Source organism: Lasiosphaeria miniovina (genome assembly GCF_030549165.1).
Source record: "Lasiosphaeria miniovina strain SMH2392-1A chromosome Unknown B0T26scaffold_4, whole genome shotgun sequence".
NCBI lineage: Eukaryota > Fungi > Ascomycota > Sordariomycetes > Sordariales > Lasiosphaeriaceae > Lasiosphaeria > Lasiosphaeria miniovina.
The window spans coordinates 3,949,975-3,970,383 of record NW_026848223.1 but is presented as its reverse complement, the minus strand read 5'-3'; the positions used below and the strand labels follow the sequence as shown (position 1 = coordinate 3,970,383).

Here is a 20,409-nt window from a genome sequence, read left to right as displayed (position 1 = left end):
TCGTCGTGGAATGCTCCAGGCGCCTCCCCCAAGCCATTCTGGACATTTTTGTGCCTCAATCCTTCGGATTCCGAATTTGTCCAGTCTGGGTCGCCGGTGCCGGTTGGTCGAGACATGACGTCACTTTTACACGGGGGAATTTGTATCGATAAGTGTACAAATATCAGGGACAAAAGCAACTCGTGAGCGAGGCGCCGTCGTGAACAGTCAATTAACAACACGACGGAGAATAATGAGCGAAACTGCTAGACTTCAGCAGCCAAGACAGAAACGATATACACTGAGCTTTAAAGGGGTCAGGAACCCATCATAGCCGATCACAGTTGTGGTCACTTGACAACGTCGTCATGATCGGCCATGGCCTTGCTAGAACTAGTGTATGTACGCTCGGAGAGGACCCGCAAAGGTCGGTTGGCTCGTCCTCGTACGCACTTGAGGGAACTGAAGAGGAAACTTGCTGAATCATGCAACCTTATAAGCTTCAAGTGTGGAAAGCCAAATAGGGGTTGGAACCTCTCCTGTTGGGAGAGAGGGGAAATGGCCCGTTCACAGGCATCTCGAAAGCTGTCTTCTATTCGTCGTCTACCTCGGTGCTAAAGCCGGACATGACTGTTTGTGTAGAGCATTGAAGATGTATACGTCGGACGGAGTGCAAATAACTACTACGCATCCACATCTTCAAGGAAGAAAGACATCGTGTACAATGTGCTTGGAAAACTGCGGAGACTCCTGGTCAGGTGGGTTGGGTTTGGAAGGAAACTTGGCGGCGGCTCTTCAACATGACTCCATGGCCAGGTCGGGTTTAAGACCGAAAATAAAACGGTCGGTCAACTGGTCGCTAGGTCCGGACCCACCCTGCGCAGTCGGTATCCGGAAATAATAACCACCGATTGCGGTCCCGTTCTGTCTCCACATTTTCCACACCACTCAGGCGCCCTCTGTTTGTAGCATAGCGCATTGCGAGTTGGGACCAAATTCTCGGGTGCCTGGCCCAGCGATGTCCGGCCGGCTAGCGTCGCTTCGACTTCGCGTCCGAGTGATTCGATTATCCGCGCGCTGGGTTGGGTTAAGAATTGAGACAACCGAAAGCACAGTGCCTCGCCACTCCGACTGCTCCCGCGCCTCAAGCTGTTGGTGGCGGCCAAGAGCATCATGCCACTTCATCGTGCCAACAGTCGGCGGTGGCGGCCCTTGGATGCGCCGTCGTTGATCCAAATCTCTCGACTTAATTGCTGGGCCACACTGTAGGCAACCTCTCATCCTTTGATGTTGAACGGAGAGCGCCTGCCCGTCGGCCGCCGCCAAGCCCAGGCCCAGCGCAGGTCGTCACAGCATAAAAACGACGGGTGTTGGACTTCCCCATAGACGAACTCCGGGCAACAGCAGCCGTGCAGGTTGTAGAGACATTTTATCCGGACTCGGTCCATTCAGCTGCGGTTGACAGTCAAGGTTCTGTACAAGCCAGCGCCCCGTGTCAGCGCCAGCACCAGCACCAGCACCAGCACCAGCACCGGTACCTGCGCCAGTACCAGTACCAGTACCGGCAACTCAGCATCGGTGGTCCGGAGATCCACGGCGCAGTACTTCAGCCTCAAGTTGTGACTAGCGGTCCCCGTCCGAACAGTACTGTCTGCGGGGAGTGCGGCGTGCGTGGCTTTGCGCAGCGCCGTCGCTCGAGCAGCGTGTCTTGTCCTGACTTATTTAACCGAGTGCCCATTGTCTGATCTCGCGCCTCCAATATGCCTCCATCTGGGCCCTTTCCGCAATTTCTCCGCGCCAAACTCACTGCAAGCTCAATGTCTGGCACTCAAGTTGCTGTCGCAGCCGCCGTCGCAGGCGTGGGCGCCTATGCTTTGTACCTGCGCAAGTCTGCGGGCGCCAATGCAACCGACAAGCCCAGTCTGGCAAGCTTCGGCTTCCATAGTCTGCGACTCCATAGCACCGAGCTGGTCAGCCACAACGTCAAACGCCTGCGCTTCGAGCTCCCCAACGCGACCCAGCCAGGCGGGCTCTCGCTGACGTCAGCTCTTCTCACCATCTCCATTCCCGCTGGTCGGTGGCTGCCCGTCCTCCGGCCATATACTCCCGTGAATTCCCTGGGTGCGCATGCTTTTCTTATTCCCCACCCCCCCGAGAACTGTCCGGTGATGGCAAGGGTTGTTGTCGCCGTGTTACCGTGTTGGAGCTAACATTGGCGGACCACCGCAGACGAGACTGGCTTCGTTGAGCTTATGGTGAAGCACTATCCCGGCGGGAAGCAGAGTTCTCACCTCCACTCGCTCAAGCCGGGCGACAGACTCACCGTCGCCCCCATCAAGGGACTTAGCTGGACACCAAATAAGCACCCGCACGTGGCCCTGATAGCCGGCGGCGCCGGCATCACACCCATGTACCAGCTGACACAAGGCATCCTCAACAACCCCGGGGACAAGACGCGCATCACGCTCGTCTGGGGAGTTAACACCGACTCGGAAATTTTCCTGGCTGAGCAGTTCGGTGCGCTGCAGAAGAAGTTCCCCGACCGCTTCAAGGCCATCTACGTCGTGGCCACGCCAGAATCTTCCTCTCCGCACCCCAAGGGATTCATCACCAAACAGATCCTCGAGGATGCTGGCTTGATCGCGAGTTCGGAAAAGAACAAGGACATCAAAGTCCTCGTCTGCGGGCCGCCGCCTATGGAAAAGGCGCTGAAGGGAGCCATGTCGAAACCGGGCGTCTTGGCAGAACTGGGGTATTCTCCGGCTCAGATTTATAGTTTCTAGTTTGCGTTGGCTTGCCTTGAGCCGCCTGTAGGTAATTACAAATTCAGACAGCTTAATGAGAATAGCCATTGGTACCCAAACTTTCAATATTGAATTGCGGTCGGTATTAATCACCAGACCCCATCTTTGGATACTTGCAAGGGATACCAGGTTGAGTAATCACTGCTCCGTGCGGAATGCAACCCAAAGATGGCGATTCTCTGGAATAGGCAGTCATAACGAGCCACTATCTCGGGATGACATCAAGACGCCTAGCCCGGATACACGGACGGGCCCGGGGAGTATACTGATTATTAATCTCTATTTGCATTTCCGGAGTTTTGTGGGACAGTCCTTCGCAGGTTCCGCCAGACGATAAAAGCGCTCAATCATGACAAAAGGGCTCAAAAATGCGAGGTAGCTTCAGCTTGCGCATCCCTACTCGGTCCATTTAGGGTTAGTTACCTTATTAGTTGCACCGATTGCACCCCGCCTTGACAAATACCTCAGACTGGCAGTATAGGGCGGCAGGTGCCAATAAGGTCGGGTCTCCGTTTATGGCGAGAAACCTATGTCTCGTTCAACTTCTAGCGCGCGAGTCGCTGACGCGCGTGACGCAGCTAGCCGGGGCCTTTACTCAGCCTCCCCTCCTCCCCACTGTCCTAATTTGATATGAGAATACGAATTGGTAGCTCATGACGGTTGATTTACCAATATGTGGCTCAAATTGCCTTGGCTCTCGGCCTAATTAAACATGCATTGTAGCAGCATGTCTCAGACCTCTTCCTACACCACGCCCACCCAGGGACTGCTACGTCAATCAGTAACTGGACTTTGGAGGGATGGGATTGGCTCCGGCTCCACAGAGGATTACCGGGACCAGTGGAAGAATTTTCATTTGCATAGGTATATAAGATTTCAAGACTGGAACGTATTCTCAGGGACACGAAAGTGAGTGGAGGTTGAAGACGAGCCAAGACAAACCCGCAACACAAGCCCGAGCATTGCTGCTACCAAAAGGATCCAGCACTTGCCGAGCTCCTCTCCGAGTCTTAGCCACAATGAAAACACATACCCTCTTGGAGAGCCTCCTTCTGGCAGCAAGCACCATTGCCGGCGTGGCAAGCGCTGCCAACGCAAAGACATGCAACTCGTACAATATCCCTGTCACAGTCACGTCGACCAACCTTGTCTTCGGGCTGCCTCACTTCCAGACCGACTTTGACGTGGCCGACTTTGTCGACACGATCACGAGCAGGAATGTCACCACGGCGTCCAGCGTCATCGCCCCTGGTGTCCAGGTCGTCACGGCAACCTACAACATCGCGGCCACCTTCTGCAGGCCAGGCAACGGCAAGCCAGATTCCAAAAAGAAGAGCACGGTGCTAATAGCCACCCATGGCCTGGGGTTTGACAAGACGTAAGTTTGGACGGGTGTGGCATGCTCCAGCTCGAACCTGCCAGAGTGATTATCGTTTCACTTTTTCGCTAGCTGCTTGGCTCCCCCAATTGACATTCCACCGGGAACCAGGTACTGGGATCCGCAGCTCAACAAAACCATGTACAGCTTCACGGACTGGGCGATCGGGCAGGGGTATTCCATCTTTTCGTATGACCGCCTCGGCGTGGGCGCGTCGTCACGGGTCTCGGGTTACGTGGCGCAGCTTTCAAACCAGGTCGCCATCCTGGCCGAGCTCACCAAGCTGGTCAAGGCCGGCCAGTTCGTCGGCGGCACGGGCAAGCCCCCGGCCGTGGTCCTGCTCGGCCACAGCTTCGGAAGCGTCATCTCCATCACCGCCCTCGCCAACAACTTGTCGATTGCCGACGGCATTGTGCTTACCGGTGCGTTCTCCACGTCTAACTGCCAAGCAAAAATTTGATGAACCGCACTGATGAGATCCATGTGTCGTTCTGCAGGCTTCAGCTTGAACAAGACGTTTGTGAACGGGCTGGGATTCGCCGAGGCCGGAGCCATCCGCATTGCCTCATTCCAATCGCCGGCCAAATGGCGCCGGCTTGACACTGTGAGCTTCCTTTGCCCTGTTTGTCTTCTATCTGTCTTGGATAGGCCCCTTTTGAATGTTGTCGAGTATGTAATTAGATCTGACACCGGCGAACCAGGGTTATCTGACGAATGCCGACGTCCTCACCAACGTGGCCACGTAAGCTATATCCCTCCCATAATCAAGAGTATCTACTAATAATGTTGCTTGCACTCTTCAGATTCTTCAAGGCGCCCGACTACGATCCGGCGGTGGCTCAGTTTGCTGAGAACACCAAGGCTCCGCTTGCCGTCACCGAACTCTTGACGGCTTCGAGCATCACCAACCTCCCAACTGCGTTTACAGGTCCAGCCATGGTGAGGACGCCCTATTTTTAATGTTTTCAATGTTTCTGTTCTTGCACTCACCTATGCACATGATGCGCTAATCATTGGGCTGCCTCGGCGGGATCCCATCAGATCATGTCTGGCCAGTTCGACTTCATCTTCTGCATGTCCGAGTAAGTTTCTGCCTCCGTTGATTCCGAAAAAGACCGGTTTGATTGTGGATTGCTTCTAACATTACCAGCTGCGACGGCCTCCTCGAAAACCCAGGCGCGGAGGTCTTCTCCCACGCCAAGTCGTTCAAAGCCGTCAGCTTCCCAGGCGCCGGCCACGGGCTCAACCTGCACCTCAACGCCGCGGAGTCATTCAAGGAAATCACCGATTTCCTCACTTCCAATGGGCTTTGAGCGCGATTAGATACCAAGCACCCAGATCAGGGAGGTGTGTGGTGGGCACGCGGGAGGGAGTTGGTGTGCGAGAGAGAGGCATTTAATTAGCATTTGCATTGGAAGTAAGCAGGGTGCCTCAGGTAAACAACTACCTAGAACTAATGATACGACTTCTAAGAAATAAAACGTATATAGTGGTCATACCGACAAGTTCACAACATTGTCGTCTTCATGGTGAACGGGCGGTGATGAGAAATAATATGAAAATGTTTATTATTCTAGACATTGTCAAAAACCTAGGCTTTTGTTCTTAGAACTCAAGTCTGGCCAAGTCTCGAAATGTGAGGTGGGGAAGGTTTTGCAAGACAAACCCCTGACAGGGGGTGCCGTATTTATTGGCTAAAACGCCCTGCAACTCCCAACCAACAAATCAGCTCAGTTGCCTGGACGAATAGCTCAGGGGTAGAGCAACCGGCTGCAGTCCGGTAGGTCACGCGTTCAAATCGCGTTTCGTCCTACTCTTTTTGCACCATTTTTGCACCGTACCTCCCCAAGAGGTCTGCCCCATTGGGTTTTCCCCCCTTGATACGAAGAGTCCCTTTTGCTTTAATTTTCCGTTCCCGATCCCTTTGCTGCGCTGTTAATTGCGTCAATCGCCATTGGCCAATCCACCGGGCTTGGCCTGCAGCAATCGACGGCCTAATCGAGCGACCCGAGCGGCGAGTGGCAAGTCGCATACGATAACTGAGGCTGGGCAGTTGGTCATGGCCCCGGAAGCAAAGCCGTTCCGTGGCCGCGGAACTGCCCGCTGTGTCCATCAGCATCTTCCCAGGCCTACTTCCGAGATTTGCACGTCATTTTTAACCGGCAGTCGATACTCCCCATTCAATTATGTACTAATTAGTACCGTACCCGTTAGCTGTTCCAGCCGATGTGATACCGCCAAAAATGTCTTCAGCGCCACTCCAGCCTATCAGCCATGCATGCTTTTCGGGCTCTGCGCCGATCTGAGGATGCGGGATCTGAGCATGGAGTCGCTTCCGGATTCCTACCTACCTTAGTCATGTTGCACTTCATGATCAGGACCGCCCACGGACAACCAAGATAAAGATGCCATGACTTGGCATCTCACCAGTAGTCCAGCACACCCATGCTTATGCCGACTTGCGCCATCGCCTTGGGTCTTGGACAGCTGGACATCTCAACACTGAGTAGCCGAACGTCGCCATGAATTCCATCCCGCCCTCGTCGCCACTTCAGTACGTCTGGCAAGTCGAAGCATGGAGCCCTTCAGAGTCCACTTTGCCCATGTCTGAACACCAAGAGCCGCTGCCATCGCCTCTGTCACCGTTCGGTACGTGCGTCTCTGGTCTGGATGACGTAGATATCTCCGATTACGGCGACGATGTGCTAGGCTCACGTACTGAGCTTGGCACGTTTCCGACCCCCGGCCCAAGTCCTTCGCTTGCCTTCCGCCAGGTACAACACCAAGACCCCCTTCATGTTCCCAAGTACACCGGTCAGGCTCGCATTCGTGATGGCAAATCCATCACCAGTTCCAGGCAGGGAGCATCCGAGCTGTCGCAGGACAATCTCCAAGTTGAGGGTCCACCGAGCCAGCATTACTTCTCACTGCAGTCTAGTCGTTCGCCGTATGGCCAAAATCATTCATCTCCAGACGGGTGGTGGGAATGGGTTTGGAGACTTCTCGACTCGCGCTGGATGATGTACGGGTTGTTGTTGCTCGGCATCGCCTTTGCCACCTCGCATCACGTCTTCTACGCCAGTCTGGCCGGCAAGCCGGTTGACGGCCAGCTCATGATGATGATGCGCATCGGCAACTTGCTGGCATACATATCCAAGTCCGCCATGGTATCGGCCATTGTTTTCGCATACCGACAGCAGATCTGGGCCACGGTCAAGAGAAAAACACTCCAGCTCGGCACCATCGACAGCCTTTTTGCAGCGGCAGATGATGTGACGGCGCTGGTAAATTGGGAGTTTGCTACAAAGGCAAAGGTTGCCTTGTCTCTGGCAACAATTATATGGTCAGTGTTTATCGTTACCGGTCCCTCCTTTGGTCTCTGAACCACGGTATTCTACAATCCAATCCCCGAATGTTTATTGGTTTGGTACTTGGGCAAAACAAATGTTACGGCCCAGCAAATAAATCGGCCAGGGAAAGCCTTAAATACGTGTTTTTGGAGAAGACATAGGTCTTTAGGATTCTAAAATAAGGATCCTAATAGCTTTTACCTTCCTCGGCGAAAAAATCCCTAGGGCGAGCCGTAAGATATTGAAGTCTTTCAAATCTTGGAAAGCCCCCGCTTATAAATATTCAGGGGTTGGATTGCAGCTTGGCTATATTTTCATGTTTGACGGCTAACAGAGACTCGTTAGGCTCTTTCCCCTTACGGCAATCTTGACCCCGGCAACACTCACCATCGCGCCCTTGGCAGAGACGCAGGATACCTTCTGCTCTTCAGTTCGAACTCTCAACTTTAATGCCGAAAAGACGAAGAATTGGAGGAAACAGACGCGCATCAACAACTACCCTGGCATTTCTCTATCTCTGTGGAACTCTACTCTGCCCAGCTCGGACAAAGTCTTTGCGCCATTCAACGACACATTCTTTGACTACTGGACGGGCACCACCTGGCAAACAACAGTGTTGTCGACTCTGAGCACATTCGCGAACAAGGTCGTTGCCAGAGAGAATGCCTCCGTCGAGACTTGCGGTGCTAGTTGGAACTGCTCTTACACCATCTCATTCACGGGGCCCGGTTATAAGTGCAGCCAAATCATAAGGGGCCGGGGGAACAGTAGCGAGAAGCTCGCCCGGATGCGCGCGCCCTTCAATACAGGGGACCTGATCCCTGATGGCGACTTCAGCTACATTGGACACACATCCCTTGGCGAGTATTACTCCAACCAGATTAACGCCAGCCAAGGGGGTGCTCCGACTACACCGCCTCCGTTTCCGAAACATCTGGGAGCCTTTAGGACCGAACCCGTCTTGTGGATTGGCCACTCGGACTTGGTTCATGCGGACAAGCCCGCGCCAGACAGATCCAATTCAAGATGGAACTCGTCCTTCACGCCCTCGATTTTTCGATGCGAACACTACGTCACAAAATACAAGGTCCTCTTCAACCACACACTCTCTGAGCAATTCACAACTGTACTCAGCAGGACTTATCTGCGCCCTCTAGTAAACACGACCTTCTTGCCTGATGTCAAGGCCGACGACGGTACCAGCGACACAACGGCTGCCACTCCCGAGTCGGGCTACATCTACCCGCAGGACCTCAAAAGATACCGCCTCACGGCCGCGTACCACTCCCTCGGCTATCAGATGCGCCTCAACCTCAACGGTTCAATCAAATTTGATCCGCCATATATTGTTGCCAACACCGAATTGATGAAGACGCAGCTCATCAACAAGACGACCTACCTGGTTGTTCCCAACTTCTTAGACAAGATCCAAACCCTGTACGAAAACATTCTCCTGTCGCTCCTGGCTAACCCGCAGTTCATCGTCGTGGCTTGGGCGTCGCAGCCCACGCAGCAGAGCGGCGTGGGCAACGCCAGCACGGCCGCGGACCCGCGGCTGCTGTACCCGTGCACCAAGACGCGCGTGGCCAACGCCTACGCATACAACGCGCGCGACCTGTGGCTCGTCTACGGCCTGGCCATTGTCCTGGCCCTCGTCAGCGTGACGCTCGGTACCGCCGCGCTGGCCCAGAACAACAACCACGTCCGCAACTCGCGTCTGTCGAGCATCGTCGCCGCCACGCGCGCCCCCTGCCTCGAGGACCTGCCGTGGAAGTCGTCCAAGTGGGGAGAGCTGCCGCACGAGATCCGCAAGACCCGCTTGGGCTACGGCTTGATCACGGATAACTTGAACATCCCTGATGCCAACGCGCCGCCCCCCTCCACCACCGGAGACCCTGCAGGAAGACCGCGGAGCAGCAGTGCAAGCGTTGAGTCGAGAGCAAAGTTGTATTACGGCTTCGCCCCAGAGGGCATCATCAAGCGAGGCCAAAGTCCGGCGATGGGGAAAGCCAGCGTCCTGTCGTTCAAAACCGAGAAATTAGGCCGAAAGAGTCAGTGTTGCTAATGCAAACACTCCAATATGGTCTTTGGGAGTTTTGGCGGAGGGCTCGCAGTTCACTCGCATTCTGGCGATGTAAGTGCTCGAGCTATATGTAATCCAATCCTTGAATGTTTATTAGTAGGGGACCTTCTAAGATTTGAAAAGTCATAATGTCTTACGAGTTGCCCTGAAGGTTTTTTACCATGGGAGGCAAGAGCTATTAGAATCCCTATTGTATATTCTCAAAGGCCTTTCTCTCTCTCTCTCTCGGAAAGACCTAATTACCATTACGCTAATACATTTTCAGGGATTAGACTGCGTATATTTCTTCACGGATTGGCAGCGACCGGCATCCGCAGGACGCTCTGCATGGCCAAAACCTCGTCGTCAATCACCACCTTGAATAAACCTCTCAATAACCTCATCCATAAGTTGACGCATTTCCACGTCATAGGCTTCGTCGTCCAGAGAAGACCCTAGTTGTCCGTTATTCAGATTCACAGTTTCCAACCATGGCTGGCTCACGTTCTTGACGTAGAATACCCTTGAGCTCTTGATAGAATCTCGTTCTGGGTGAACCCAACCAATGACTCTTTGGTGCGGTTATTAGGGGCTGATATTTTCACCAGGGACGCCCAATAACTCACCTTATTACTGAATCGGGGCCGGTGAAAGCAGCAGCTTCATTGCGGGATAAGTTGGCGAGCCAGATGCCGTCTCGACTTGTAAACGACATCCTAAGGGTCCAGTTGTTCCAGTCGGTCCGGTCGCGCGCTAGGCTAAGTGAGATTTTACGCTCATATGTGTGCCTACCAACCGACGCGCTATTATAAGGCGTATAACTATATACCTTGACATTTCCCGAGGGTCTATCTAAGAAGAATGGGGCGGGATGTGGATAGTTCAAAAAGGTTACTACGTCTAAAAAGGCGTAGTCGTTAATATTTGCCTGCTACGGGACCGAATCCCGGAGCTTTGAGAAGTCGTCGGACGAGAAACACAGCCGGGCCTCCTGCCAGCGGGCACCTTCGGGCGTAAATGGCGATGATGGGGGGCAAAACAGAACGTCGAACGAGTACCGATAAGCGCGAGGGGGGGTCACTAGAGGCAACCCCAGCTTGGTCGATATGGCGCCGGAGCCACACGTCATGCCGTTATGTCCTAACCATCTCAGAAAGCCTCGGCTGACGTTAGGTTTTTCATTGCTTTAGATAGTAGCAGCAACAACAGCAGGCGTAGTAGTTGTAGTAGTAGTAGCAGCAGCAGCAACAGCAGCGGGTGCGGGTGCGGGGTATATCTTGTTCTTGGGATGTCGCGAGACCCTGGAGACGATTCGGCGTAGCACCCGCCCCCAGATTCTGGTGCCCCCCTTACTAGTCTCTACCTGATGCTGGGCTTTTGTGTCATCAGGCTCTACCGGGTGTGACATAGAAGAAGTTTTCTCCTTTTCAAATACACCGCCCTACCCTGGTTGGCGTGCGTAAGGGGGAGGGGGAGGACGACGAGTAGGAGGACACGTAGGGTCCAGCTTTAGGATGCCTTTGGATGGAGTGCCAGCCGCAGACAAGTTTTTTCTTACACTCTCGGCCGAATTAAGTTTGGCACAGCTCGATCGTATTTGGGTTAGTCCTTGGGGTGTATATTAAGTGATTAGCCCTTTACAAGGCCACATCAACACTGTACCGATCTCTTTCTTCTTCACGTCTCGGTGAGTTTTGCCATGAGCCACCGAGAGTCCGTGTGTGTGTATGTGTGTATGTGCGACCGTGTAGACATCTACATTACGGCAGACTTCGTTGGTTGTGTATTCAGAAGAAAATGTAGAAACCAATAATAATTGAGGAAGAAATTTTGCCGTCGGTTTTGGAAAGTGAGAAGACAGGCGTATTAGCAAACCAAATAATGACGTATATATATATATTCGTTACAAGAGTTATGATATTTCGAAGAGCCAAAGTTGAGAATTTCAACTTTCTGTACCCACCTGGAAACGTCACGAACCTCATGTGATCTTTCTGACCCTTACGATTTCTTTTTGTTCGTCTCAACGCATTAGTTAGGTACACATACATAAACCTGTTGTATTCCATGTTCAAACTAAAAATAATTTACACTTCACAAAAGTTTGGAGTTCAAAGTCATCGGCCTTGTCAAGCTCAGGCAGCAGAGTGCCCTGCTGACTAACCACACTTTGCCTTTTTCTTGGCAGAAGCGACAACGCGCTTGCTACTTGCCACACACCTATTGCATCGTCTGTCTGTAGCATGAATAGCCAAACCCGACGAAAACTAAGGTCCAGTAGCAGCATGCAACATGCCTCGCCAACTGCCATGGCTTGTCAAGGGCAAAGGCAACCAGGCGGCAGCGCCCCCCAAACAGCCTGCCAGCTCCGCATCCGCATCCGCATCCTCAGCGAGCCACAGTCCGGCTCCACCGCCTGCAAATCGCCCCACACCCCAAACCACAAAGTCTGAAGAGCATGACCCATCGTCAGATGCACGCACCAAGTCGAGGCGTAGCTTGGGCCTTCGCTCATGTGGGTTTATCAGCCAAACTTCTTTCCATCCCGATGCATTGGACGCGTGCTGACAGTTGCCCCAGTGCGGTCGCCGTCCACCTCACCACCTCCGGAGCCGGTCAAGGAAGAGTAAGCCCGACTTCGGTCGCTTCGATGTGCATTAATACGCTAGATAGAGAGGTCTAACGCGTTTCTCAGGTTCATGATAGACGGTGTCGACAGTGACGACAGATATCGTATGGTCGAAGATGAGTTCTTCGCGGTGGCTGGCGACTTCACCCGTCACCTCCACGCTGCCGAGTATAAGCGCCTCAAGACTCTGGCCAACTCAGAGAATGCAGAGGCCATTCAGAACATCTCGCGGCCCGTCACGGGGGACATGAGAGACCTCGTGAAGCGACGTCGTGCCGCACTCGAAAACGCGGCCAAGCAGCACCAGGCCATCCCGAAAGCTCCGGGGAAACGAGCCAGTGGGGATGGCTCGGAGAGTGACGATGAAGAGTCATCATCACCGTGGGCACACACCTCCCTTCGGGGATTAATGGATAGCCCACGCAAGAAAGCAGTTCCTCTCGCCATTCTAGGTTCTGTTGTCGCGGGATCGCGTGCCGCTGTCAGCTCTCGAGAGCGTCTGAATGCAAGCCCCTCCAGGCAGCTAGCCCGTCGTAGTGACGCCGAGTCGCGAATGAAAACAGAAAATACCGACGATGAGGATGATGACGATGATGATGACGACGACGATCTCGACAACCAAGCCCCCTGGCCCACTAGACAGCAACCTCAACGTCTTTCCAAAAGTGCAGAGATATCTCTGTCCCGTCACAACACAGCTGGCAAACCACTCGTAAAGCTAGAGAGCCGGCCGCATCAAACCCCACAGGATGAGCCAGGTTCGGGCTCTAGCAACAAATCGAAAACTGTGAATCTTCCTAGTATCAAGCAACCCAAGTACAGCCAGCTCGACCCTGATGAAGATGGTAATTTCTTTTCCGGCTTGCGGACCCGGAGGGCCGAACGGAGACGGAGGCACGAAATCAAGACGGAAGCAAATGTCAAGACTTCAGACAGCCAGGCAGTAGATCTGAGCGAAATTCCTTCCTTTCTGTAGCAATCTTGGCTATATTACGATACTACTTTGATTACAGAGCACCATGATATCGCGTCTCTCTCACGACACACTCGTTACGATTTAGGTCTTGAAAGGCGTCTCAAATGGCCGCTCTGCCTGGGGAGTGATCCTCGCCAAGTGCCGTCGCTGACCATCCTTCCAGTCAATGAGCGCCGAGTGCTGCGTGACGCGGTTGTCCCACACAACAACAGTTCCTTCTTCCCACTTCACACGTGTCTGGAAGTCGGCGCCATAGGCTAGGTGGTCGTATAGGAACTTGAGGATTGCATCCGACTCCTCCTTCTTCAGGCCAACGATATCGCGGGTGACTGCGCGGCAATTATTTCGTCAGCCAAACCCTTTATTTGAATTTTTTTTCGAGGAGGGTGGGGAGCAACTTACACTGTGGGTTGACATAGAGTGCCTTCTCGCCCGTGGTTGGGTGCGTCCTCACGATGGGATGGGTGTTTACTACGGGTTCGCGTCTCTTGATGCCGCCTCGGGCTGCCGAAGCGTTGACCTGCTCGATGCCCGAATGCGTCGCCTGGAGCCCATGCAGACGCTCCTGGAACAGGGGGCTAAGCCGCTGGTACGCCTCGGCCGCATCGACGAACAGGGTGTCGCCTCCAGTCTCAGGCTTGTCGAGGATGTATAGGAAGGTCGTTCCCGGGGGCTGCTGTTCGTATGACACGTCCGAGTGCCACGCGACCGAGCTGATTCGGTTCGCGAAATACTGGTCGATCGTGTTGTCCCCAGCACCGCGATGCACGAGGTGGATCTCTGGGTGCCCTTCTGGGGACCCCGATGTTGGATGGATGTGGTGTCTAATGAACGGGTCAAAATGTTAGCATCTGATTCTGTCTTCTCTGCTATCTCCGCACAAAAACAGCAGACGTACCGGCCAAAGTAACCGCCAAACTCGAGAGCCTTCTCGATAGGCAGGTCCGCAAAGTCCTGGTTTCGGAAAGCGACGACTTTGCGCTCGGCTACCAGACGCGCAAGCTCGTCCTTGCCGGCCGAGTTGAGCGAGGTGAGCTGAGTGCCCTTGACCTCGGTGCCAATGGTCGGCGTAAGGTGCGTTACAGTGGAGCCCTCAGGGAGCAGGTTCGGGAATGACGGGTCGGCATCTTTGCCGTGCTCGACATGCTCGAATGGCTGGAGTGGTTGATAATACTGCTCGCGATTCCAGGTTGGCAGGTAATGAGGGTACTGCGCCGGAAGAGTCAGTGAGGCCCCGTCAAGTTTTGAGTGCACACCTGAGGCCTCTGGCGAGCTCACCTTGGCTGCCTCGAAGCCCTTTTTCCCCGTCTCCGCGTCTTTATCAAACGTGGTCGGGGCTTCCTTGTACTGGCCCTTGAGCACCTGGAGCTTCAGGGCGGAAACCTCCGGGACGGGGACGATCACGGTCTCAGTGGCCGAGGGAGCCATTCTGAGTGTTACTTCAGGGTGTTCACTTCTAATCTGGGTATTAGTATTGGTATTAGTATTGGTCTATTGCCAGTTGGCCAAATACCTGGAGCAGACTCGGGGCCACCCGGCGGGATGCTCTTCTTTATACAATGGATATGACCCCTCCCCCAAACTGCTTAATGGCGCCCGTTTTGCGGGGTTTGATATGGCATCGAGCATGGATAGGATTGCGCGAACACGATGCCTTCCAATCGGGCGAGTCCCTAGCCATGATGAATTACAATTCGAACGCGACATCGGCTACAAATGCCGATCCGGGCCCTACCAAAGACCTGAGCCATGTGTAGCAGTCCGGCCACGCTAAACGCCCCCATCCTATTCGATAAGGCACCGATCAGGGGGCACGCAACCCGCGCACACTATACCCCATTCTCGGGTCCGCGATGCCGTATCGAATCAATCGTTGTGTGGAGAGGCGATGTTGTTAGACGCGCACCATATCACGCCATCGCGTAAAGCACCAGCGGGATGGACAACTCAGGGAGCACGCCATCCCTCCCAACACGACATGCCCATGTTTTTGACGACGGTAACGAGTCACGGTAGCTTTTCCACGTCGGAAATAGAAACTTGGCATCACGAGGCCCGGAAGAGCCGCGGGGGCAGGGCGGGAGGATAAGGTGATTGAATAAGCAAGGAAGCCGTGTGTATGTCATTCCTCGGGTGTTGTGTCCCGTTCCCACCGGCTCGGCCACCAGAAAGGGTCCTGTTGCTTGAACCATCAGGAGATCTCGGCTTCGCTATCGTGGGGAAGAAAAGGGACTCTCATAATCGCATTACGTTAGTTTCGGCCTCGAGTGCCGGGTTGACTCTCGCGGGATTGTCCTGATCACGTTCCGCGCGCAAGGGATGACGCAACGTGCTAATTATCTTGGACCGCTCAGGATAAGACTCAGCTCAAGACGCCCATTAACATGTGGCTGTCACTTCTTCATAGCGTGTCCCGTAAAATGCAGAATGGTTGGGCTGGTTTTCTTTGTGAATATACGACTGCCGTACTTGATATATTGCTTAAGGCTAACTCGGGTGACGCCAAGGTGGACTTCGGAATAATTGAGTGACAGATGATTATCGCGCTTTCGCTAGCACCCCTTATCAGAGGTATCTACCTAGGTAGAAGAGGTCGAGTAGATACATACCGAATTTATTGTACCTTGCATGTTCTCCAAACGCGCCGCTCATGCTAAGGCACAAGCACAGCCTACCTCAGCCACCTCCACCTCCACCTCGGGCAGCCTTTCCTCTACGGAGCAATCAGGTACCGCGTTCATATGTATGTGTTCAGAAGCGTCGGTTTGTGGCTGGTTGGTCCAATGTGAACTCTATTTCACGTCGATAACCAACAAACGTCAGAGTCGCACCACGGCGCATTCGAGCGTTGCAGATACGAATAGTCCTACCCGATCAACTGATTACATGTCTCGGATTAGCTACACTGTCTTAGTTTTATGCATGCTATACTCTAGGCTCGGTGAGTGAAGATAGAGTGGCGCATGGAGCCGGAAAGGGACACTTTACAAGGCAACAAATCAGATACCTGCCCTTGATGGCAACGCGCTGCTAAAAGGGGGCACCGTTGCCATGTCTACCGAATAGCTTAGTCCCGGATCTTGCAAGATAGGCAGACTAAATTGGTGTTTATCTTGGAAGGTGCCTTGGGCATACACAACCACTGCAACTTGGTAATGCCGAGAACCACTACAATTCATTCCAAATTTCCCCATTCTGTAAGGCTGTAATCCAGCGCTGGGGACAGGCTAGAATGGAATGTTTGCGTCTGGCATATACAGATCCTGCGTATGGTCTCCACCTGCGGGAAGCCGCAGCGGAAATGAAGGCTGTGGCCCGGCCCTGGCGGCAGCCATCAGATATCTGAACGTAGTCAGCTTGCTGCACAGAACTTGAAGCTCACAGGTTGGCATCCACGAGCAGAGACCACCGTCCACGATTCACTTCTTGCTGCCAGGTAGCACTTGCTTCCGTCCTGTCATGTTTGTCGCCTCAGAGGCCGCTCCTTCCCTCCCAGGTCTCGCGTGTGACTAATACTAGACCTAGTCCGTAATTTCAACCGCAGACACCTCGCACAGTTTACTGCCCAAGCTCGTACGGTAGCTCCTTGATGAAAATTTCCTGCCTGTGGTTGATTTCACGTTTTTTCCCTCCCCGCCCACCTCTCCGTCGCAACACCGCACAAGCGAGCAGTTTGTGTTGCGCCTCTCTGGCCGTGGCCCGCTACAGGGATGGGCTCCCCAAACCCCTGGCTCAGCAACGGCACTTGCTACTACGCTGCCGGGAAGCAAGCCGACAATTCTTTCATTCCCTGCGGTAATGATGCCATTGGCCACAAAAGTTGCTGCACTGCTGGCGATGTGTGTCTGAGCCAGAATGCCTGCTACGACGCGGCCTTTGGCCTGACCTATCTCGCCGGCTGCAGCGATCCCGAGTACAAAGACGATATCTGCCCAAGCAAGAATTCATACACAGGTAATTGTGCCAAGGGCTGGATATACTGGGTAGTCGCAAACAGTGGCTGACACGTCCTGCTCTAGACAGCCCATGGGTCGGTCTCGTGTACTGTACTCCCAATCGCTGGTATGAAGCTCTCTCGACACCCGCAGCACTTTGCGCGCTTACGAGAAAGAGTAAGGAATATGGCTGATCAAATGTGCTGCAGGATGGCTTGTGCCGAGAAGGGCAAGCCAAGCAAGATCAGGTTTCCGGACAGCTGCACGTGTCCGCCTACAGTCACCGCAGCGTTCACAGCTGCGGGAAAACTCTTTGACATGGCCAGGCTCCCCGGTAGCTTGGGTGGAAGCATTGAATGGTCTTCTGATTATCTCCCGCCCACTTCATCTACGTCCAGCTCTACTCAGTCGACAAGCCTAGGTGACAGCTCGGATGTTCCTTCATCATCGCCGACAGCACAGGCGACACCCACCACAGCACCCATGGCAACACCCACGGCAGCACCCACAACAACACTCACGGCAGCATTAACGGCATCATTAACGGCAACATCAACCGCGACATTGTCTTCGACCTCCACTTTGGCCAATCCGACAATTTCGGTAAATAGCAACGCCGACTCCGGGCTCGGCGCTGGCGCAAAGGTGGGAATAGGAGTCGGCGCAACGATTGGCGGTCTGTTATTTCTGGGTGCACTTTCAGCATTATGGATGCTCTACCGCCGAAAACGTAAGGACTTGCCCGAAGAGCAATGGACTGGGCCTGTAGGCGATCCGAAATCCGGGTCAATGGGGCCAGGGGAAATGCCAATGCCCACACTCCCCGTATTACCGCCAGAGATGAGGTCCGACCAGACAGCAAGGCCACCCTCGGAGCTGCATGGCAACAATGCAGCCACGTACATGTCCAGGAACTCGCCTGGCTACCCCCCGACGAATTCTCCTGGTTATCCTCCGACAAACTCTCCTGGTTATCCCCAACCGAACTCGCCTGGATATCCCCCCACGAACTCACCAGGCTATCATCTGCCAAACTCTCCTGGCTATACCTCGGCAAATTCGCCTGGCTATCCCCCTACGGTACCAGAGGAGCTATGGCATGATCAGAGGGCAACTGAGAGAGGACGGCATTATGTGCCGCCGTATGCTTCTAATTCGCCGTATGCTGACCATGCTAGGGAGTTGCCAAGCTGATTTGAGAGCAGATTTGTGAACAGCATGACCTGTTAGGAATGGGGAATGAGATCATTATGAACGATAGTTGATCTTTCATATCTTAGCAATAGTGACGGGACAGAGCTCGGGTTTGAGTTGAAACATACAGGGGCGCAGTCATATCCTGAAATAGCGAGGAAATCGGACATGTCCCGTAATGGGCACTTGTTTTGCTTTCTCCATAAGACAGGGTAGACAGAATACACATCTTTGATTCTGCATCATGATGCCGATTGCAGCAATTTTTGGGGGGATTGCGTTGACACTCGCACGACAGACTGCACCCAACCGCTGTCCTTTAGCGGTAGGCAGGGATGTTCAATACATGTGAATACCCCGTAGATACATGCAATTAGGAATCCCCATACCAGGCTAAAGTCTTGTCAAATTCTGCGGATGCAATGGTGAATTCGTCAAACGAAGTGCGGCTCTCCCACCGCTACCACGATATCCATCAGACCAATATCACGTATCAATGCCGTTTGATCTCTTCTCTTCCACATACGACCATAGGCACTGGAAATTCGGGATCCCGTCGGCTCTCCCATAGACAAGTCAGCGACCGCCAGACTAGTAGTTGGGTGGGCTGACCATCAGCGATACCCTGGTGTTGTATATTTTTTTCCTCTTTTTTTTGCTGTGGGGCTTCCCCTCATAGTTTTTTTCAGGGGTCCTAGACTATCCAACGCACATTATTCCTGCAAGATACTAGTTTCTAGCTGAACATCTTGTTTAGGTATCTTAGTTTGAAAGCCGTTGGTAAAATTGTGGACACACCCTAGCAGGGGACGTATGTTTCTTGCTAGTCTTGCTCGGTAAACATAACAGGTGCTCGTAGAGTGTATATGCCTTTGGGCATATTAATTTAGCCGTATGTTTGATATGACATAAAGGAAAAAGCTACATATTCTCACCGAAACTCATTATGATAAATTGAAACAGTCAAGCAATTCAAGCAGAATTGACGTACAACCCCGACGCTTCTACCTCTCTAGTCCACAGCTTCCAAGGTCTCCCGGAGGACCATTTCGTCATATCAGCCGCGGCTTGGGCTTCCTCCTTTGTCAAGTACTGAATGCTCGATGGCGCCGCCCTTGGGGTCATGGACGCGGAAGAAGCCCCTATTGTCAAGGCCGCCGTCTGGATTGCCGCGTTGTGCTGCGTGTAAACTGCCTGCAGAACTGCCTGCTGGATGCTGTCTCCCACGGTCGTGAATCCGTGGCCGCGCATCAGAGTTACCGAATTTCCGTCGTCGAAAAATCTGGCAAGCGCATTGCCGAGGTGCTCGTTGCGCACAAGCATGTCTCGCAGGTCACCTTGCTCCAAATACTCGGTGATGTTGTAGACCGGCACGCCCTCTGCTCCGAGAAAGCCAGCCATGTGGTAGCACGCTCTGAGAGCGACGCTCATAATGGTGTACGGGATGACGGCGTCAGAATGGCTGTGCACTACGGCATTGATGTTGGCGTGCCGCTTGTAGATCTCGGAGTGTATATGTCTCTCGGCGTAACCGCTGGCTGAGTTTGGATCCAGAGGCTCGGCATTCGCGATCCAGTACTCGACCAAGTCGTCGGGCAAGGATATTGTTGCCGGCGCGATGTTGCGTGACATCACAAAAACGCCAGACTTGAGCGGGTGGCGGAACGACAGGTGGCCATAGGCATCGACAACTCCTTGGTGGTGAAGTATGTGACTCCCGTCAATGAAGTCTCTCCAGTAGCTGCGTATGAGGTCGGGGTTCGACATGTTGCTTGCTGTTGAGGTATAATTACCTACTTTGGTGCTTTTCTTTGTTTTGGTTAAAGAAAACACGATGGGAGGAAGTCATTGACACCTATTCTAATTGACAGAGATGTCGTCATCGAAACATTTCGGCGCAAATCATTCCAGTTCTGCTGCGTGTAAATCGCAAAGCAATGGTAACAACGAACACCAAAACTACAAAGAAATCTATATCCTCGGCGAGTATGTCTAATTTCCAATATCAACAGCTCAGGGTCTAATCCGGCTTGGTACCTATGGATGAAAGGGGTCGAATAGAAGGGGATTTCGCGGTTCAGTTCAATACACAATACAGATAC

At 53.3% G+C, this 20,409-nt stretch overlaps 8 protein-coding genes and 1 non-coding gene across 9 annotated transcripts; 6 read left to right on the top strand and 3 right to left on the bottom strand.

Moving 5' to 3' along the window:
* The first annotated feature begins 1,488 nt into the window (after positions 1–1,488).
* B0T26DRAFT_711371 (uncharacterized protein) lies at positions 1,489–2,842 on the top strand. Its single transcript, XM_060442032.1, has 2 exons — positions 1,489–2,100; positions 2,209–2,842. The coding sequence occupies exons 1-2, from the start codon at positions 1,740–1,742 to the stop codon at positions 2,760–2,762; spliced, it is 915 nt and encodes a 304-aa protein (XP_060296718.1). The 5' UTR covers positions 1,489–1,739; the 3' UTR covers positions 2,763–2,842.
* A 960-nt stretch (positions 2,843–3,802) lies between these two features.
* B0T26DRAFT_646347 (Alpha/Beta hydrolase protein) lies at positions 3,803–5,474 on the top strand (the record flags this gene model as incomplete). Its single annotated transcript, XM_060437799.1, has 7 exons — positions 3,803–4,161; positions 4,273–4,583; positions 4,659–4,765; positions 4,863–4,903; positions 4,965–5,100; positions 5,203–5,243; positions 5,312–5,474. 7 exons carry the CDS (start codon positions 3,803–3,805, stop codon positions 5,472–5,474), a joined length of 1,158 nt encoding a protein of 385 aa, XP_060296717.1.
* Positions 5,475–5,901: 427 nt separating this feature from the next.
* B0T26DRAFT_t143 lies at positions 5,902–5,973 on the top strand. The gene has a single exon. It is a non-coding gene; the product is annotated as a tRNA-Cys (tRNA).
* A 791-nt stretch (positions 5,974–6,764) lies between these two features.
* B0T26DRAFT_647255 (uncharacterized protein) lies at positions 6,765–9,576 on the top strand (the record flags this gene model as incomplete). Its single annotated transcript, XM_060437882.1, has 2 exons — positions 6,765–7,504; positions 7,857–9,576. 2 exons carry the CDS (start codon positions 6,765–6,767, stop codon positions 9,574–9,576), a joined length of 2,460 nt encoding a protein of 819 aa, XP_060296716.1.
* Positions 9,577–9,881: 305 nt separating this feature from the next.
* B0T26DRAFT_676155 (uncharacterized protein) lies at positions 9,882–10,702 on the bottom strand (the record flags this gene model as incomplete). Its single annotated transcript, XM_060439943.1, has 4 exons — positions 9,882–10,028; positions 10,078–10,144; positions 10,200–10,331; positions 10,509–10,702. The coding sequence occupies 4 exons, from the start codon at positions 10,700–10,702 to the stop codon at positions 9,882–9,884; spliced, it is 540 nt and encodes a 179-aa protein (XP_060296715.1).
* A 1,163-nt stretch (positions 10,703–11,865) lies between these two features.
* Positions 11,866–13,178, top strand: B0T26DRAFT_741076 (uncharacterized protein; the record flags this gene model as incomplete). The annotated part of the gene is made up of 3 exons (XM_060443923.1): positions 11,866–12,088; positions 12,145–12,199; positions 12,269–13,178. The coding sequence occupies 3 exons, from the start codon at positions 11,866–11,868 to the stop codon at positions 13,176–13,178; spliced, it is 1,188 nt and encodes a 395-aa protein (XP_060296714.1).
* An 81-nt stretch (positions 13,179–13,259) lies between these two features.
* B0T26DRAFT_676153 (putative alpha-ketoglutarate-dependent protein) lies at positions 13,260–14,606 on the bottom strand (the record flags this gene model as incomplete). The annotated part of the gene is made up of 4 exons (XM_060439942.1): positions 13,260–13,507; positions 13,581–14,002; positions 14,077–14,387; positions 14,457–14,606. The coding sequence occupies 4 exons, from the start codon at positions 14,604–14,606 to the stop codon at positions 13,260–13,262; spliced, it is 1,131 nt and encodes a 376-aa protein (XP_060296713.1).
* Positions 14,607–16,830: 2,224 nt separating this feature from the next.
* Positions 16,831–18,603, top strand: B0T26DRAFT_829964 (uncharacterized protein). Its single transcript, XM_060447460.1, has 3 exons — positions 16,831–17,132; positions 17,198–17,240; positions 17,323–18,603. The coding sequence occupies exons 1-3, from the start codon at positions 16,889–16,891 to the stop codon at positions 18,305–18,307; spliced, it is 1,272 nt and encodes a 423-aa protein (XP_060296712.1). The 5' UTR covers positions 16,831–16,888; the 3' UTR covers positions 18,308–18,603.
* A 184-nt stretch (positions 18,604–18,787) lies between these two features.
* On the bottom strand, positions 18,788–20,345 carry B0T26DRAFT_711346 (class II aldolase and Adducin domain-containing protein). Its single transcript, XM_060442031.1, has one exon. The coding sequence runs from the start codon at positions 20,072–20,074 to the stop codon at positions 19,280–19,282; it is 795 nt and encodes a 264-aa protein (XP_060296711.1). The 5' UTR covers positions 20,075–20,345; the 3' UTR covers positions 18,788–19,279.
* Positions 20,346–20,409: the final 64 nt, after the last annotated feature.

Coding starts and splice junctions, on each gene's coding strand:
- B0T26DRAFT_829964 (XM_060447460.1), top strand. CDS start 16,889: ATGGGCTCCCCAAACCCCTGGCTCAGCAACGGCACTTGCTACTACGCT. Junction 17,133..17,197: donor AAGCAAGAATTCATACACAG/GTAATTGTGCCA, acceptor GTCCTGCTCTAG/ACAGCCCATGGGTCGGTCTC. Junction 17,241..17,322: donor TACTGTACTCCCAATCGCTG/GTATGAAGCTCT, acceptor AATGTGCTGCAG/GATGGCTTGTGCCGAGAAGG.
- B0T26DRAFT_711346 (XM_060442031.1), bottom strand. CDS start 20,074: ATGTCGAACCCCGACCTCATACGCAGCTACTGGAGAGACTTCATTGAC.
- B0T26DRAFT_711371 (XM_060442032.1), top strand. CDS start 1,740: ATGCCTCCATCTGGGCCCTTTCCGCAATTTCTCCGCGCCAAACTCACT. Junction 2,101..2,208: donor TACTCCCGTGAATTCCCTGG/GTGCGCATGCTT, acceptor GGACCACCGCAG/ACGAGACTGGCTTCGTTGAG.